The 19,351-nt window shown below is 37.8% G+C and overlaps 1 protein-coding gene and 1 long non-coding RNA gene across 17 annotated transcripts in view; one reads left to right on the top strand and one right to left on the bottom strand.

Moving 5' to 3' along the window:
• Positions 1-1,870: 1,870 nt before the first annotated feature.
• Positions 1,871-8,021, bottom strand: LOC108384574 (uncharacterized). Its single transcript, XR_005059159.2, has 5 exons — positions 7,841-8,021; positions 7,534-7,629; positions 7,203-7,275; positions 4,432-4,532; positions 1,871-3,721 (listed from the first exon to the last, which is right to left on the bottom strand). It is a non-coding gene; the product is annotated as an uncharacterized lncRNA (long non-coding RNA).
• Positions 8,022-8,299: 278 nt separating this feature from the next.
• The window catches only part of NKTR (natural killer cell triggering receptor), a 46,162-nt gene continuing 35,110 nt past the window's right edge, over positions 8,300-19,351 (top strand). For 4 of the 16 annotated variants that reach the window (XM_073232470.1, XM_073232471.1, XM_073232467.1 and 1 more), the window contains exons 1-5: positions 8,307-8,452; positions 8,607-8,687; positions 17,401-17,475; positions 18,213-18,320; positions 19,177-19,221. In XM_073232470.1, coding sequence (XP_073088571.1) covers positions 8,630-8,687; positions 17,401-17,475; positions 18,213-18,320; positions 19,177-19,221 — 286 coding nt within the window. In that variant the 5' untranslated portion in view covers positions 8,307-8,452; positions 8,607-8,629. Of the gene's footprint in view, positions 8,474-8,606; positions 8,688-17,400; positions 17,476-18,212; positions 18,321-19,176; positions 19,222-19,351 lie in introns of those variants that run through there. The other 12 variants (XR_012129573.1, XR_012129574.1, XR_012129575.1 and 9 more) reach the window with 9 other exon arrangements.

Raw genomic sequence — 19,351 nt, 5'->3', positions numbered from 1 at the left:
GGAGATGGTGAGACTGAAATAATGCAGTTGAGAGCAGAGTACGTGGTAAACACTTGTGTTCACTGTGGTGTGTTATCAAGGCCTTCCCAAGTCTGGGAGGTGAACTTTTCTATGCTCCCTGACCCATTCTGCCATCCTTACGTTTCTAGCCTGTTAATGGTCTCCTCCCACTGTTCATGGGGTTGGTGCATATACTCTGCTGAATGGGCTGCTCATACACCTAATCTGGTCAGCAGATATGGTGAGTGCTGTGCAGTGTTTTTAGTTTTGAATTAGTTGCTGACATATAAAGATGGGAGAATTTCCCGTTAAAGCCTGGATTTCTAGCAGTGCTGAGCTTACAGATCCACAGGTCAAACATGAGCTGGAGTGGGATGGTAGCTGCGCTCCTTTCCAGGGCAACTTGGCTTGTTTACATAGGGTCTAGCTTTGGAATGTGAGCGCCTGCTCATGTTTCAGTTTGGCCTGCCCCTATGCACAACCTGACACAAGGCTTTGGGCACAGGTAGTTATTTGGGAGATGATCTCAGGAAGCAGGAGTAAGGCAGTGGGCAGTGTGAAACAGAGGAGGAAAAGCCACCTAAAGGGTGTGTTACCAAGGCTACTGCTATAGAACTAGGGTCTCAATTCTGGGGGGAGCCACTGAGAAGCATGTGGAATGTCCCAGAAGTGTCCACCGGAGAGATACTAGTTGGGGTGGCCTGCAGGGGAATTAGCGCTCCTACACTAACAAGAAGCCTTTGTGGCCAAGTGGGCCCCAGATGTCAGAGGAGTCAGAAGAAAGTAGAAAGCTCAGGGAAGCTCCTGAGGTGGGCTTCTGCCAGCAGGTGAACCGTCCACTGCTGGTGAGGCAGGTGAGGGGTTGTGATGGCATCAGAGCCTCCCGTGGGGGTGGAGGGTAGGGTCTCTGAGCAAGTCAGTGTGACCTTCAACACTTAAGTGTAGCTTCTTGGGTAGCAGTGGGAATAGCCTTGAAAACAAAGCCCAGCTTCTCCCTCTGAGAGAAGGAGCTTGTGACCTGTAGTGTTATTCTTCCTTTGCCTCTTGGGCAGATATGTGAGTCCACATGCCGAGGACTGAATCTGGGCCGACCAGGAGCCTCTGAGAACAGCCCCTTAGGCTACTTTAGCCACAGTTTACCCTACATTCCAGTGGGCCCCTTTCTGGAGAGACACTCTGGAGAAGCAGATGCTAGCCTACTAGCTATCATTTAATGTGCCCCAGTCCAAATCTACCTATTTGCCTCAGTGACAGCCTGAAGATCCTGCCATCCCTCTTTAAAGACCCAGAACTCAGTATAATGAAAGAGGAATTTAAAAAGGCAAAGAACTAGACCAGACTCTCTAAACCATTCTTCCCTCAGAGAACCTCCTGCTTCAAGAGTTAAACCTCCACTCAGCCTGTCAGCCCTTTTTCAACTCTCAGGGTCAAGCTGATGCCCCAATAGCCTATACAAGGTCTGAATCTGTTCATTTGAGTTTCTGAGCCTGCTTCCCAGGATTTGCAACTGTGGCAACCTCTCTAAGTATCACATTCTCCTGGGATGAGAATATGGTGCTAAAACAAAGACAGCAAATAATTTGAGGTCAGGTTTATTCCACAAAATTTAAGCTATTTTCTACTTCTTCATGAGGCTTCTGGACATCCCAGTCTGACCTTCTGACCTTGGGCGACTCCAAGTAATGATATGGCTAGGAAGGGAATGATCACTGCTATCTCATGTGGCCCTGAACCTTTGCAATAAACCTTCATTACTGAAGACGATCTGAGTATATTTCTTAAGCTGGGTACGTAGTATCTTTGTTACTCTACATCACACATATATTGTTTGATTCAATTCCATTTTAATAAAAGCAGTTTTAAGAAGTTAATGTCACTTCTATTCCCAATGAAAATCCTACAGATAGCTCTCATAGTAGATGTTCTCTTCAGTCTCTAGGACCTTTCCTTCCTTCCTAAATCTTTAATAGCTGACAATCCAAGGGGAGGTTGCTTCCATCTCTGTTTATGATAAATTCATTCAGTCCAGAAATACTGATCAACTAGTATGTGCTGCGTGTACTGCAGTGAGGAAGCCACACAATGTCCCTACCATCATGGAACCTTTATTCTTGTATAAATGTAAAAGATAATATGGTATAAGTAATCTGTTTATGAGGGAGACAGATAATAAAGTATAAATAATCAAGAAAAGCTGCACATGGTAATAAGCGCTCTGCAGAGAATTACAACGGTAATGTGCCAGAGTGTTGGGGTGGCTACTTTATGAAGTCAGGGGTGACCCAAAGAGGTAGTAGCATTGCAGCTGAAATATGAGTAACAGTAGATAGACATGCAACTATCAAGGGAACTGGAAGTGATGGCAGAAGGAGCTATACACAGACCCTTCATTCTACCTGTTTTTAACTCGAGTCCACTTCCAGAGGACTATGTATGTGGTCACCATTCATTTGTAATGTGAACAGGCTTTGTGCTGGGCTCTGCAGTTAGGAAGTTAGAGGGTGAGGGCCCTATTTTCAGGAAGCTCCCAATAAATCTACCAAGATAAAAAAGATCCCCACCAAGGAGTGGACCAGAGCACCATGCAGGATCACAGATACCTGAGAAATTGTCCAGATGTTGAGGCTGCAGGGAGTCCTTATGGAAATTATCAAGTGCTTCTCACATACCATACCAAAACTCTAATTCCTGAGCATTCTTGTCCACAAACAAAAAATTGCCAGTTGTTGCAGAAGTGCCAGCATCCCACTTTCATTCCTTAAACTTTACTCCAATTTCACTGAACTTTATTCCTTTGGGCTCCAACGGACTCCCAGCAGTCAATATCTTTATCTCTATTCCTGAAGATCTTTTCTTAAAACTGAAAGATGCTTTGTCGAGGTGTAGCAGGTCAGAAGAACCTGGGGCTAATCATCACCCCTGGGGGCAACTCTCCACTAAGGATTCTCAGGAGGAGTATTTCTTTTCTCATTGAAGACATTTAAGATTTTTTTATATTGAGAAAATGCACAAATCTTGTGTACATCCTGATGAATTTAAACAAATATGCACTTCTGTAACCATCTCTCAGATGAAGATATCAAACATTCTAATTATTTTTCCCCTTCACCTATTTCATCCATCCCTTAACCCCCAGGTTATAAGGATGTATGCTTGAGGCTGCCATGGCTATGTCTCCTGGCCCACATGGAGAAAGCCCACCTGATCTTGATTTAATATCAGGAGAATGTTATTCCATCAAAATACACATTTTTCTGTACCCCATGAAATTGTCCACTTCTTGTTTTCCACAAAATAAGAAATCTAGGATTTTAAAAACTGTGTTTTCATATTTTCGGTATGTATAGATTTTGTTACCAAATTCTGGTGTCATGGGTTGCAAGATTACCTCTAGGTCTGATGGTTGGCTAGGAGGACTCACTGGACTCAGCAACCAGTTGTACTCATAGCTATGATTTATTATAGCAAAAGAATACAAAGTAAAATCAGCAAAGGGAAAAAAGAACATGGAGGATGCCTAGAGGAACCCAGGTTCAAGCTTCCCCTTTCCCCCCAGTGGAGTCACAAAAGACCAGCTCAATTCCTCCAGAGACGAGTTGTGACAACATGTGAGAAATGTTGTTTACCAGGGAAATTCCTTAGAGACTCAGTACCCAAAGTTTATACTGGGGGTTGTTCACCTACACAGCCTCTGTCTAGCACATACCAAAATTCCAGATTCCTAGAAGGAAAGCAGGTATTCAGCATAAACCATATGATTTACACAAATATTCTTGGCATAGTTAGGCACTCTCATTTTATGAATGTTTTCTGTAAATGTAGGAAACTGATTACCAGTTGCATTCCCATATTTCACCCAAGGGTCAACCCTCTAAGTAGGACTTTCTAAAGAGAGCAATCTCAGGCCTATTGCATGGTTTTCTGCACAATTTCTCATTTAAGATCTAGGATACCTTTTTATTAAAAAATATAAAATAAGGTAGGATTGTATATGTATCTTCTCATTGGGTTCCTTTTCTCTCCTTTTGTTTACCTCTTTTCTTCCTTTTCTAAGTTATAAAAATGTAAAAGCTACTTTTGGGGGGAGGTGCAGCAGGAATCCCTGCCTGAGGCTGAACTGTATTGGTTTAGAACTTTCTTGCCCTCTCTTTGGTTTTGGTGTCACAAGATAAGTTAGGTATTTTTTTTTTTGTCTATTTTCTGAAATACTTTGAGAAAAGGATTATTGATCTTTCAAGGGTCTGGTAAAACTTCCCAATGAAACAATCTGGACATTGTATTTTGGGGAAAGAAAAACATGTTTGTTTTAATGGTTTTATTATGAATAGTTTCAAAGGTATATAAAAGTAGAGAATGCAGCTCAAAGATTCCTATATATATATCACCTATATGAAACAATTACCATGATTTTGTCACAACTGTTTCACTTACCTATTTAAAAATCTTTTTTCTTTTTTCTTTAATGAAGTATCTTAAAGCAAATCACAGACAGACATCATGTGTTTCCATCTGTACATACTCACTATGCATCTCTAAAAAAACCAAAGACATTTTCTTACATAAACAAAATTTAATTATCACATCTAACAAAATGAAATATATTTCTTTGGTTTCATCTAATATCTAGACCATAATCAAATTTCCCATTTGACTGTGTCCAAATGTCTTTGACAATTGTTTGGAGGGAGATTAGGGATTGCTAATTCAATTTCTTCAATGGTTACTGGTTTATTCAGGCCTTCTATTTCTTTTGAGTCAATTTTGATAATTTCTATTTTCTAGAAAATTACTTATTTCATCTGTTTCCTTGCTACCTAGCACTCCTATCAGTTTTGCTGCAGTCCCATCCACTGAAATTTCACCTGCTTGGTGTAGCCCCACTCTAAAAGGCTAACCATGAGCATCACTACCTGAGAATTCCTACCACCAGGGGTTCTCCTTCATGGTAACCACAGCCAAATTAAGCCTGAGTTTATAAACTCCTCAGATACCAATTTTCTACCACTGTTGAGGGTGAGGGAGGATTATTGGACCTTTGGGTGGATACTAGCCCTAGGGGCTGCCTTGTGCCAGCAGTTTTTTCATCTTAGCTATAGACCAAATAACATACCTTATTTTTAAATCATCTGAAATACAATTTCAACTCATAGGACAGAATAAAAGAATTTTGAGCAAGGAGGGAACTTAGGTAGTAGGTATTATTTTACATTCTGCTTATTTTGCAGATGAAGAAAGTAAATTCCAGGAGATCAAAGTGATTTGTCCCAGATCACAAAATCAGTGGCAGGAAGGAGACTTACTGGAGTACCAAGATAAGAATGAATACCAGGAAATTTAAAGCATTTTAAGTGTACCCCAAATTAAGTATTTCATTCCTAATCTCTAAAGCCTACTTAGATTGAAGCTGGCTGCCCCAAAGCACAGTAATTACAAAGCTGGGCAGTGCTCCCCATCCTTTCCTTTCACAAGTCTTTGTATGAAAGTTAGCTCCACCAACCCATTCCATCTGCAAATAGGCATGTACACACATTTCAAACCTGTAAATGGTTAGTTGTAACACACTAAGAAAAATCAGATCCAAGACCACTAACTTCTCAATTCAGCTTAGGTTACAAATGTAAAACCCAGGAGATTGTTGCTCTGATACTGTACTCTTAGCAACCTGACAGGGATAGCACTTCCAGGATAGAGTGTAAGTGCCAAAGGTCTGACTGCACTTTACACAGGTGGCACAGTTGCAGAAATAGGTTAGAAACTAAGTAGTCTAAGTGACCCTGATTTTGAAATTTACTATAAAGTTATAGTAGTGAAGAAGTGTGCCACTGCACATCCACTAGGATGGTGATTACCAAAAAATCAGAAAATAACAAGTGTTGGTCAGGGTGTGGAGAAATTGGAATCCTTGTGCACTGCTGGTGGGAATGTAAAATACTGAAGTTGCCACAGAAAATAGTATGGCAGTTCCTCAAAATATTAAAAATAGAATTAGCTTATGACCCAGTAACTCCACTTCTAGGTATATACCCAAAGGTAGGATCTTGAAGATATTTGTACACCCATCTTCACATGAACGGATAAGCAAAATGTGCTATATACATACAATGGAATATTATTTAGCCTTAGCAAAGGAAATCCTACAAGATGTGACAATACAGATAAACCTTGAGAACATAATGCTAAGTGAAATAAGCTGGTAACAGACACACACTGCATGACTGCACTTATATGAGATATGTACAACATTGTGTCTATAGATAACACCACCATATTATACACTTAAAATCTGTTAGGATGGTAGTTCTCATGTGAAGTGTTCTTAACACAGTAGAGTTAATAAAAAAAAAGTAGGGAGTGGTTGCCAGAAGCTAGGTAGAGGAGAGACTGAGTTACTGTTTAATGTGTACAGCGGTTCAGTTTTGCAAGATGAAAATGTTCTGTAGATAGATGGTAGTGATGGTTGTGACTATATCTAATGTCTCTGAATGTGCATGTAAAAAATGATTTCATGTAATGTAACTTTACAATTTAAAGTTGTTAAACTTTACAAAAAAAATAAAAAACACAGAGAAACAGTATTGTCCTGGCATAAAAATAGATACATAGATCGATGTAACAAAAGAGTGTCCAGAAATAAAACCACACATATGTGGTCACAAAGCCAAGGTAATTTAATGGATAATGTCCTTTTTGAGACAGGACCTGTGGTGTAGTCAGAGAAGGGTGAGGGCCTCTGGAAAAAGACCCCTACCAAAACTCTGTATTAAACAATTAAGCTAAGTCAGAGTCACATTTCTCTAAAGTAAAATATCAAACTAGGAATATAAGCATTTTTCAGTGAGATTAGTTAAAACTAAAAAGCCAGGAGTAACTTGGCCTGGAATGTTTGAATATTCCCAGACAAGAAAATGAGATCAGCATAGCCCATATCTTCATTGTGTCAATTAAATCGTGTTTTTTAAAAATTTACTTTAACCTGTTAAAAGGCCCAGCTTATTTTCTTTAACTTTACCCAGATGCTGTTTTTTTCCTCCTCCAGCCCCTAATCAAGTAATTTACAACCTGGGCAATTAATATGGCAAGGGAGCCTAGTCACCAATATAGTAAAAACAGGAAAGACTCCATCTTAAAGATAAGATTGCATTTTAAAACCCAGTAAGTCAAAAAATAGGTTTCCTACCATAACAGACAATAATACAGCCCACCTTGGGAGCAGAGCAGGCAGTCTTGATTGATATACTCCCAGACCAAGAATCTGCTCCAGACCAAGCTGCTATTCTGGGAAAGAATCAAAGGAGTAAATTTCTTCTATTAAGTTCACTCTGCAGAATAATCTGGAAGACTGGTAAGAAACTCAGTGTCTCTTCAAAGATGAGCATTTGGGGACCATTTAGCGGGTCTGCATCCCTAGCCCTCTGTCTCTCAACCGACTATAAATCCCCTAGACAGTGCACCACCCCAGGGCTCTCTTGTCCCCTTCTGGCCTGAGCCAGGAGCTCTGTCCTGTCACTTTATCTCTAAATAAAAGCCTCTCACTTGTTCTCCTAGCGTTTGCGAAGTTCATTCTTCGACTCCGTGAGCAAGAACCCCGGCATCATTCTCAACAAAGGGTGGTGGAACTACTGTATATCCCTATAGGGAAAAAAATGAACGTCAACCTCTACCTGACATCATAATGAAACGTTCTAATAGATTATTGGCTTGCATGGAAAAGGTAAGATTATAAATATAAAACTTCAAGAAGAATGCATAAGAGAAAATCTTCAGGATCTTAGGGTAGGCAGAGATTTCTAAGCATAGAAAAGTACAAGCTGTGAAAGAAAAAACTGATCGAATGACTCACCAAATTAAAACTGCTTTGCACAAGCCGCCATCAAGACAATGAAAAAACAAGACCCAAATTAGGAGAAAATATTTCCAATTATATATATATATACACAAACAACAAAAGATTTGAATTTGGAACATAAGTCAAAAGATCTGTCGGTTTACTAAACTTCAATGACTTAATCTTCACAGTTCGTTCGCAGCTGATAACAAAAGGAAACCTGACGGTACCGGGAAACTCGCAGAAGCTCATGGTCCTCCGGAAAGAATGAGAGGAAATAGAGAGCGCAAGCGCATTCAGGGCTCCCCGACTGGGCGACTGTCTCCAATGGTAACAGGGAAGAGAGGCGGGGCAGAAAAGGACCAGTTCAGGTATAGGAGCGCCAGCTGCTGGAAGCTGCTCAAGAGCGCCCAGACACGCCCACGTTCTCGTGTCCGGGTCCGTTAACAACCCGCTGAAACTGTTCTCTCGCGGTATTTGTTCCGACTCTCGCGGGGTTTAGCGTGGCACTGCGAGGTCCGGCCCCGGCAAGGTGGGGGTGGTCGGTTAGTGGCGTTGGGCTCCGGCCGCGGTGGCAGCGCTTTCTACCCTGCTAACCGGGAGCTGCTTGGGCTGGAGACCAGCCAGGTGAAGAGCTCACCTTTGTGGGTGTGCGCGGTACTTGGGAGGCGGGAGGGAACCGGCTCGGCCTGCCGTGCTGTCGCGACAGGCCGGCGCTAGTCGACAGCGGCGCGGGCTCCGCCCCAGCTCCCGCCCTGACCGCTTTCCTCCTCTCTCCCAGCTCTTGCCACTTCCTCGGGCGCGATGGGGGCGCAGGACCGGCCGCAGTGTCACTTCGATATCGAGATCAACCGGGAGCCGGGTGAGCCGGAGGCTGGGGAGCCGTGCTGGGGCCTGGACTTGCCTTGGGGAAGGGGAGGGGTCTGCCCTCATCAGCTCTATCCCAAGCCCCTAGGGAACCGGTAGGAGCAGTCAGCACTCCCTTTTTCTTTTGAGCAAAATGCTTTAGAGAGGAGGGTGGTCCGCGTACGCCTCTCCCTCATTTCACGGAGTCCCGGCCTTGCGCTCCCAAACCGCATGCCCCCTGCACCTCGGACTGAGTGTTGATTCCGTGCTTGGCTGCAAGGAAAGGGGTGCAGTCCATCTCAGACTTTCTCGCTCGGTGTTTCTTGGGGGCAAACACTTGCCAGTTCCGATGCTCTGTACTGTGAGGCTTTGATTAATATATTGTGCATTTCCTAATTTTCGTATATCATTAATAGGTTAACTCCGCTTTTATTTTTCCTTAAAGTATTATTAGGCAGAATTTCTTGGTTCGTGTGGAAATGATTTAGCCAGTTTTGTGTGATAAACCGAATCATTCAGTACCCACAGACTTGCAGCATGCGTGCAGTTAGAATTAATGTTTTGTCTTTAGGGAGTCCACTCGTTCGTTAATATATTTTATTGACATATTTTCTTCTAAAGGGTAGTTGTTTCATTCTAAGTGGCACAGCGTGCATGATTCCAAACAAAACTATTTTCTTAGTCTTTTTTAGTATCTGTGGCAGAAGTTTTAATTGGAAGCATATATAATCTTTTTGCAACATCTTGTGTAGCAGATTCTTACTGAGCCTGCTATACTATTCAAGACTGGGGTTATAGCAATAAATAACAAAGGCCTCTTCCTTGTAGTTTATATTCTACTGTGGAAAGACAGACAATACATCAGAAAAAAAATGTACAGTGGCTTTTAGTAGAGGTACTTTTAATAGGTTGGTCAGAAAAGACCATTCTGAGAAGATTACATTTAAGCAAACATCTGAAGGAGATGAGTTGAGCCACGTGGATGTCTTTGAGAAGAGCATTCCTAGCAGCGGGAACCGCTTTCTTTAATCAAAAGGCCCTGGGGAAGAAGTATATTTGCATGCTTGAGGAACAGCAAGACTCTCAGGGTTGCTGGGATAGAGGGAAGAGAATAGTAGGTAATGACTATAGGTCATTCATAGTAAGAACTTTGAAACTGCGAGATAGGAAGGTACTGAAGGGTTTTGAGCAATGAATGACGTGATCTTAGAAATTTTGTTGCAGTCTCTTCAATATTTTGAGCCTTCATGAATCTTAATCCTTATTCTATAGTGAATCCATGCTTCAGGTAACAGGGCTTATGTTTTTTTGAGAATTAAAAATAAGACTCCTGAAAAGTAGAAGTAAAACAAAGGTTCTGTAGCCAGGTAAAGTACTTTCCTAGTATATGTTCATATCCTAGATTTGCAAATAACCTTTGTTGTAAAAAATCTCCAGAGTATATTTGGCAAATATTGAATGAACTTCAGTCCCCAACATCCAAGGTAATTCATTATAATATTCTGGTAGGAGTAACTAGCACTCTTGGAAACACTGACTCTTCTTTTTTTTTTAATTGACAATGATAAATGTTTAATTACTAGCTATTTAGTTCTGATTTTATAATTTGGTGAAAGAATACATATACCTACAGTTATAGTTTTTTTCTCTTTAATGCAGAAATATAGCACGCTAATTCTGCTCATTTTATATATTGTACCAAAAGCAGAAAGACTGCAGGTTTGCAAATGATGAGTACAGCTAACCACTGAAAAAAAGATTTTAAGACTAAATAAATGTAGAAGAGCATCTATCCCTTATAGAAAAAATTAGTCCTGAGAATGCACTTGTATGATTTTTCCCCCCTTTTTTTTATTAACGTACTGATATACACTCTCATGAAGGTTTCACAAGAAAAACAATGTGGTTATTACATTCACCCTTACTATCGAGTCCCTCCCCATACCCTGTCACTCACTGTCCATCAGAGAACACTGAATCTTATACATAAAACAAGGAATGCTTATGTTATTCTGGGTTAAACCAGTTGATAATTGGCAGTTTCATATGATTCAACTCATAAATAATAGACTTCTCTAGCACTTCTCAGCATTTTATTAAAATCAGATACTTGATTTTTACACAACTTTTAAGGATTACTTCAGTTACTTGAAGTGGGGTGTCCTGCTTTGTATAATTTAATCATTAGTCTGTATGTCATTGAATAGTTATTCAACTAGTAGTTTGATCTTGTATAGTCAATCATTTTCTTGGTAAAAATAGAAAGTATCTTTTATTTACTTTGATAAGCACAGATCCTTTAAGAGAGGCTATACTGTCCACATTAATGAGAGATCAAGAAGTAGTGATAAAGTTTGAATAGAGCACAGTATGTATTTTCTATTCCTATCAATGGATATCTCTTTTATAGCAAACAAATTAGACTTTTGAATTATAAAGCCACTGAATGAATGCAAGTATTCCTTAAAAGAAGAAAACTCTCTTAAGTTGTTTGTGAGTTTTTCCTCTATGAATTCAATAAAATAGTTCCTATTGAAATAACTCCAGGATTATTCCTTAGAAAAAATTTTCAGGTTTCTAAGTAAGGTTTTCATTTTTTTAATAGTTACAGAACTGTTCACATTATTTTTCTCGAGTGAGTTTTGGTAGTTTATATGCATACGGTTATTGGACATAGTCCCTTAATATCTGTGGGAGCTGTAGTGATAACTCCTCCTTCATTCCTGATATTGGTAATTTGTACCTTTTGTCTTTTTTTCCTTTGTTAGTTTGGCTAGAGGTTGATCGGTTTTATTATCATTTCAAAGAACTAGATTTTGGTTTCATTAACTTTTTTTCCATTTTTTTCCTACTTTAATTTCATTGATTTGTTATTTCCTTTCTAAAGTTTGCTTTTGTTTTGCTTCTTTCTAGTTTCTTAAAGTGGAAATTTGAATTGTTGACTTGAGACCTTTCTTTTCTTATATAAGCACTTATTAATGCTATATTTCCCTCCATACGAAGGACTCCACAAAGTGCACCCCACAAATTCTGATATTATTGCTCATTTTCCTTCAGTTTAAAATACTTTACAATCCTCTTGAGGCTTAGTCTTTGATTTATGACTTACTTAGAAGTGTTTTAATTTCCATGTACTTGCATATTTTGCAGTTGTCTGTTAATGATTTCTAATTCAATTCATTACTACCAGAGAACATAATTTGTATAATCTCAGTTATTTTAAATTTATTAAGGTTGGTATGTTCATTTTTTTGGCGAATTTCCCATGTATACTTGGAAAAGAATGTATATTCTGCTGTTGTGTAAATGTCAGTTCTGTAAATGTCAGTTAAATCCAGTAAGCTAATAGTTGTGCATTTCTTCAATATTCTGGCTGATTTTCTGACCACTTGTTCTATTGATTACCAGTAAAGGAGTATTGACATCTTCAACTGTATTTGTGGATTTACTTCTCCTTTAAGTTATTTTTTGCTTCATTTACTTTGAGACTCTTTCATTAGGTGGATGCGTACACATTCAGGATTGTTATGTTGTTTTAGTGAATTGACCCTTTTATTGTTATATAGTGACCCTTTTATTTCTGATAATTTTCCTTGCTTTAAAGTCCACTTTGATACTAATACTGCTACTCTAGTTTTCTCTTAACTAGTGTGTACATGCTGTGTCATTCCTATCCTTTTACTTTTAACCTACTTACATCATTATTTTTATTTCAGTATTTTAAAAAAAAGTTTTTTTTAATCATCAAATGTACATCACAGTGGCTCAACAGTACCCCTACTCCCCATCCACTCCCATCCCCCTTGGTACCCATTAGCCACTTCTCAGTATCTATGAGTCTAATGCTGTTTTGTTCTTTCTGTTCTGCTTTGTTTTCATATTCCACAAACAAGTGAAATCAAGGTATTTGCTTTCTTCGCCTGGCTTATTTCACTTAGCGTAATACCCTCTAGATCTGACCATGTTGCAAAAGGCAGGATTTATTTTCTTTTTATGGCTGATTAATATTCCATTGTTTAGATGTACCACATCTTCTTCATCCATTCATGGACACTTAGGTTGCTTCCATTTCTTGGCTATTGTAACTAGTGCTGCGATAAACATAGGGGTGCATATGTCTTTTTCAAAATGGGCTCCTGCATTCTTGGGATAAATTCCTAGGAGTGGAATTCCTAGGTCAAATGGTATTTCTATTTTGAGATTTTTGAGGAACCTCTGTACTGCATTCCACAATGGTCGAACCAACCAATTTACATGCCCATCAGCAGTGTGGGAGGGTTCTCCTTTCTCCACATTCTTGCCAACATTTGTTGTTGTTTGTCTTTTGCATGTTGGCCATCCTAACTGATGTGAAGTGATATCTATCTCATAGTGGTTTTAATTTGCATTTTCCTGATAATTAGTGATGTGGAGCATCTTTTCATGTGCCTGTTGGCCATCTGAAATTTCTTCTTTGGAGAAGTGTCTGTTAATATCCTCCACTCATTTTTTAATAGGGTTATTTGCTTTTTGGGTATTGAGGCATGTGAGTTCTTTATATGTTTTGGATGTTAACCCTTTGTCAGATATATCATTTACAAATGTATTATCCCATACTGTAGAATGCCTTTTTGTTCTGCTGATGGTGTCCTTTGATGTACAGGGGCTTTTTAGCATGATGTAGTCCCATGAGTTCATATTTGATTTTGTTTCCCTTGCCCGAGGAGATGCATTCAGGAAAAAGTTGCTCATGTTTATATTTAAGAAATTTTTGCCTATGTTATCTTATAAGAGTTTTATGGTTTCATGACTTACATTTAGGTCTTTTATCCATTTTGAGTTTACACCCATTTTGTTGAGAGTTTTTATCATGAATGGATGATGAATTTTGTTGAATGCTTTTTCTGCATCTATGGAGATGATCATGTGCTTTTTGTCCTTCTATTTGTTGATGTAGCGTGAGGTTGATAGATTTTATAATATTGCACCACGCTTACATCCCTGGAATAAGTACTACTTGATCATAATGGATGATCTTTTTAATTTTTTTTTTGTATTCAGTTGGCTAATATTTTGTTGAGTGTTTTTGCATCTATGTTCATCAGGGATAATGGTTTGTAATTTTCTTTTTTGTGGTGTGTTTGCCTAGTTTTGGTATTAGAGTGATGCTGACCTCATAGAATGAATTTGGAAGTATACCTTCCTCTTCTACGTTTTGGACAACTTTAAGGAGGGTGGGTATATTAGCTCTTCTTTAAGTGTTTGATAGAATTCAGCCATGAAGCCATCTGGCCTAGGAGTTTTGTTCTTAGGTACTTTTTTGATTATTAGTACAATTTCATTGATGGTAATTGGTCTATTCAGATTATCTGTTTCTTCCTGGGTTAGTCTTGGAAGGTTGTATTTTTCTAGAAAATTGTCCATTTCTTCTAGGTTATCCAGTTTCTTAGCATCTTTTTCATAGTATTCTCTCATAATTTTTGTATTTCTGTGGTGTCCATAGTGAGTTTAGCTTTCTCATTTCTGTTTCTGTTTATGTGTGTAAACTCTTTTTTTCTTGATAAGTCTTGCCTGGGTTTTATCTATTTTATTTTCTTGAAGAAGCAGCACCTGGTGTCATTGATTCTTTCTATTGTTTTATTCTTCTCAGTTTTATTTATTTCTGCTCTAATCTTTATTATGTCCCTCCTCCTGACTTTTGGTCTCATTTGTTCTACTTTTTCTAGTTTCATTAATTGTGAATTTGGACTGTTCATTTTGATTGTTTTTCTTGAAATAAGCCTGTATTGCACTATGCTTCCCTCTTAGAACAGCCTTCTCTGTGTCCCACTGATTTTGGGGTGTTGAGTTGTTGTTTTCATTTGTCTCCATATAGTGCTTCATTTCTGTTTTTACTTCATCATTGTTAAGCCTCCATGTGTTTGTGGATTTTTTTGTTTTCTCTTCGTAATTTTTTTCTAATTTCATAACTTTGTGGTCTGAGAAGCTGGTTGGTGCAATTTTAGTCTTTTCAAATTTACTAAGGCTCTTTTTGTGGTCTATTGTATGATCTATTCTTGGAAATGTTCCATGTGCACTTGAGAAGAATGTGAATCCTGCTGCTTTTGGGTGGAGTGTGCTGTAGATGTCTGTTATGTCCAGTTGTTCTAATGTATTGTTCAGTACCTCTGTGTCCTTACTTGTTTTCTGTCTGGTGGATCTATCCTTTGGAGTGAGTGGTGTGTTGAAGTCTCCTAAAATGGTGCATTGTATCATTTCCCCCTTTAATTCTGTTAGTATTTGTATCACATATGTAGGGGCTCCTGTGTTAGGTGCATGCATATTTATAATGGTTATAGTCTTTTGTTGTGCTGACCCCCATATCATTATATAATGTCTGTCTTTGTCTCTTGTTACTTTCTTTGTTTTGAAGTCTATTTTGTCTCATACAAATACTGTAACTCCTGCTTTTTTCTTCCTATTATTTGCATGAAATATCTTTTTCCATCCCTTCACTTTCAGTCTGTGTATGTCTTGGGTTTGAAGTGAGTCTCTTGTAGGCAGCATATAGATGGGTCTTTTTTTTTTTTGGTATCATTAATCTACAATTACATGAGCAACGTTATGGTTACTAGACTCCCCCCATCATCAAGTCCCCACCACATGCCCCATTTCAGTCACTGTCCATCAGTGTAGTAAGATGCTATAGAGTCACTACTTGGTCTCTGTGCTATACTGCCTTCCCCGTACACCCCCCACCTACATTATGTGTGCTAATCATAATGCCACTTTTTCCCCCTTCTCTCTCCCTTCCCACCTATCCTCCCCAGTCCCTTTCCCTTTGGTAACTGTTAGTCCATTCTTGGGTTCTGTGAGTCTGCTGCTGATTTGTTCCTTCAGTTTTTTTCTTTGTTCTTATACTCCACGTATGAGTGAAATAATTTGATACTTGTCTTTCTTCACCTGGCTTATTTCGCTGAGCATAATACCCTCTAGCTCCATGCATGTTCTTGCAAATAGTAGGACTTTTCTTTTTCTTATGGCTGAATGATACCCATTGTGTATATATACCACATCTTCTTTATCCATTCATCTACTGATGGACATTTAGGTTGCTTCCATTTCTTGGCTATTGTGAATAGTGCTGTTATAAACATAGGGTTGCATATGTCTTTTTCAAACTGGACTCCTGCATTCTTAGGGTAAATTCCTAGGAGTGGAATTCCTGGGTGAAATGGTATTTCTATTTTGAGTTTTTTGAGGAACCTCTATAGTGCTTTCCACAATGGTTAAATGAGTTTACATTCCCACCAGCAGTGTAGGAGGGTTCCCCTTTCTCCACATCCTCACCAACATTTGTTGTTGTTTGTCTTTTGGATGGTGGCCATCCTGACTGGTGTGAGGTGATATCTTATTGTGGTTTTAATTTGCATTTCTCTTATGATTAGCGATGTGGAGCATCTTTTCATGTGCCTTTCTTTTCTTATCTTTTTCTTCTTCCCTTAGATAGCAAGGTGAGCTAGAAGCCTTTGAAATTGCTTTAAATTTGACTCTGTTAAAGCTATTGGCAGAGTGTTGACATGGGAAATCTTATGTGATGCCTTTATCCCACTTTTTGTTCCTGAAGGATGCAGTGGCTTTGTTTTGTCCTTTCAAAGGAACAACTGACTAGCATGACCAGAAGTAAACTAAAATCTTAGTGATACAGAGTAAATCAAGTCATTTTGTGTCTGTACTAAAAATGACTGACACTTAGTCCACAGTTAATTTTGATTTATTTCATAAGTCCCTTTGAGTAAAAAAAAATGTTCATAATAGAAAATATTTTGTAGAACAAGGGGAATGAGGACTCAGGAAAGTGATTGTAAATGAAAATCCTTTTTCTTTTACTGAGACTTAGGTCTGCAAAGTCAAAACTATTTTTATAATAGTACTTGCCTTTTGCACTCTCGCGCACAAGTGTTCCAGAGATTACATAATAGGTAATGATGTCACCACTCTCGCCAGCTAATGGAGCCTGTGCTTATATATTCTTGTGTTTTAAAATTTTCTAAGTTTTATAATGCAGTAGACAGCAGTAAATGTGATTCACATTCTAAAAGCCAAATAATTTTTATGGTTTAATGGAAACCTGAGACCAAAAAGTTTGTGAAGCAGTTCTCTACAGTGTAGTTAAATGGCATGTGCGGACTTGCTGCTTCTCCTTTCCTGTTTGTTGTAGAGATTTTTAGTTTCTTTTTAGGAACCATGGCCTACTTGCTTTCTGCTCGTTCAGGGAATAGAATGTGAGTTTTAGCTGTGAGTCACAGTTTAGGAAGTTTACTCTAAACAGTTCTTGCATAAAGGTAGAAGGCAGATGACAGACGACAGAAGAACTTTGTTCTCAGATAGTACTAGCCAGAATGACTGTCTTACAATATGATATGCTGCTATTATTGGAGGGGTTCAAGTCTAGATTGGACAACTGAATGAGAGTGTTTTTAAAGATTAATAGTGCTGGTCAGGACTGTACTAAAAGAGATCTAATAAGGCCCCTTTAAAAGACACTCAAAATCCTAGTTTTAGGCTGAAACCACTTTGACTGCATGTGAATTCCAACAGATAGTTGGTATTGCCCAGTTAAATTCTTTCCTGTTAAATCTTTTAAAAAAATAAATTACAAAAATGGACCTTTCGATCTATTAATTCTATTTATCCATTTTATTTCTCCTATATGAAATACTTATATTTAATCAACTTGCTCACTTTTTTTTTCATGTGTTTTATTTCAGTTGGTCGCATTATGTTTCAGCTCTTCTCAGACATTTGTCCAAAAACATGCAAAAACTTCCTTTGCCTATGCTCAGGTAAATGAATTATTAAATTATTTTCAATGAGAAGTCATGGCTAAAGTTTTACCTTGCTGTTAAGATATGTTCCTTAAAAAGTAATGGACTATGAAATTAATTGAGCAAATAAAAAATACTATTTTCATTGATATGAAATCAGGAAAACATTTCTCAAAGGGAAGAGAGGAGATAAATGGCTTCAGAAACAAAAAAGTGCAGCTATATGAAATGAAATCATCTCTATACATTGTAGTTTATAAAATAATAACATATTTCAAACTGATTTGGTAGAGTTTTACAAATTTCAGTACTTTGAACAAATTTAGTATTCTAAATTTTGCAAGAAATTTAGGATTAGTAAAGAAGCAGAACATAAGGAAGTTCTTTATATAATTGAATTTATATTTTTAAAAAGTAGAAAAAATGGGGAGGAAAAATAACTATAATGTTACTTTTAAAATAGAAATAGCGAATTTTTAAATATACTTAAATACATATACAGTCTTTGCACCATATTGTTGATTGCATTCTTTTATTGGAGGTATAACCATTTCTAATCTTTCTTTCTACTGTAGCATGGAGTCTGTACCACATTTAACATTTATATTGTGTTTGTTAAATTGTTACACTGTCTACTTCTTATATCTCTTACAGTGCCCAACTGCAGAGGAGGGATTTGACAAAGGACTCATTGGATGGTACTTTCCATGAAAGGATATATTTCTAGCTAAACTTTGTTTCTTTTTCTTTTTCAGGGGAGAAAGGCCTTGGGAAAACAACTGGGAAGAAGTTATGTTATAAAGGTTCTACATTCCATCGTGTGGTTAAAAACTTTATGATTCAGGGTGGGGACTTCAGTGAAGGTAGAGCAAAAAGTTACAGTCCTAGTAACTCTGTCTATCAGTTTCTAAAATACAGTTGACCCTTGGACAGCATGGGTTCAAACTACACAGGTCCATTTATATGCAAACTTCTTTCATTAAATATATGGAAACGTTTTTTTGGATATTTATGACAGTTTGAAAAAATTGTCGCTTTCTTTTCTCTATCTTTATTGAAAGACTACAGCATATAATACATGTAACATACAAAATATATGTTAATCAACCATTTATGTTATTGATAGGGCTTTCCAGTCAACATTTGGCTATTAGTAATGAAGATTTTGGGGAGTCAAAAAAGTTACGCATGAATTTTCTGTGAGGCACATCAGAACCCCAGTTTCTGTGTTGTTGAAGGGTCAGATGTATCTCATTATTACTTTTAATTGTAAATTTTGTGTCTCTTACAGTATGATGTAAATAGTACATGGTTAGTGAATAGTTGTTGCATGAATGAATGTTGTAAACCAAGAATGCATGAAAAGCAAAGTACTAAGCATTTTATTTTGTTTTTATGCAATTTCAATACTATTATTATTGCTTGTATTCTCTTACAGTAAATGCCAAAGTACTGTCAGTTGTTTTTATTCTTCTAGAATTTTGTTGGTATACTTATTGTTTGAAATAAATGAGTTGAGATAATTTTTTAATAATATTTATTGTAATAGGATTGAATTTATATTAAAGATGAGGTTACTTGAGGATTCTTAGAATTCTGATTATCTGCAGCAGTTGCAAGGTGTTAGCTCTAACAGGTTGAAGCCATCCATGTAAAGAAATTATATGTATTAGTATTTTAAAGTTTTCATCATAATTTAATGCAGCTCATTATTTGCAGGTAATGGAAAAGGTGGAGAATCAATTTATGGTGGATATTTTAAAGGTAAGGCTTAATATTTTATGGTCTTCTGTTTCAGTTCTGATATTAAAGCAAATTTGATCATGTACTTTTAATGAAAAGAGGTTTACTTATAGTTCACTTTTTGCATGAAACTAATGCTGCATGAAAATAC

The sequence above is a fragment of the Manis javanica genome, chromosome 3 (genome assembly GCF_040802235.1).
Source record: "Manis javanica isolate MJ-LG chromosome 3, MJ_LKY, whole genome shotgun sequence".
Taxonomy (NCBI): Eukaryota; Metazoa; Chordata; class Mammalia; order Pholidota; family Manidae; genus Manis; species Manis javanica.
The sequence above is the reverse complement of the archived record's forward strand: the minus strand, read 5'-3'. Positions and strand labels throughout refer to the sequence as shown.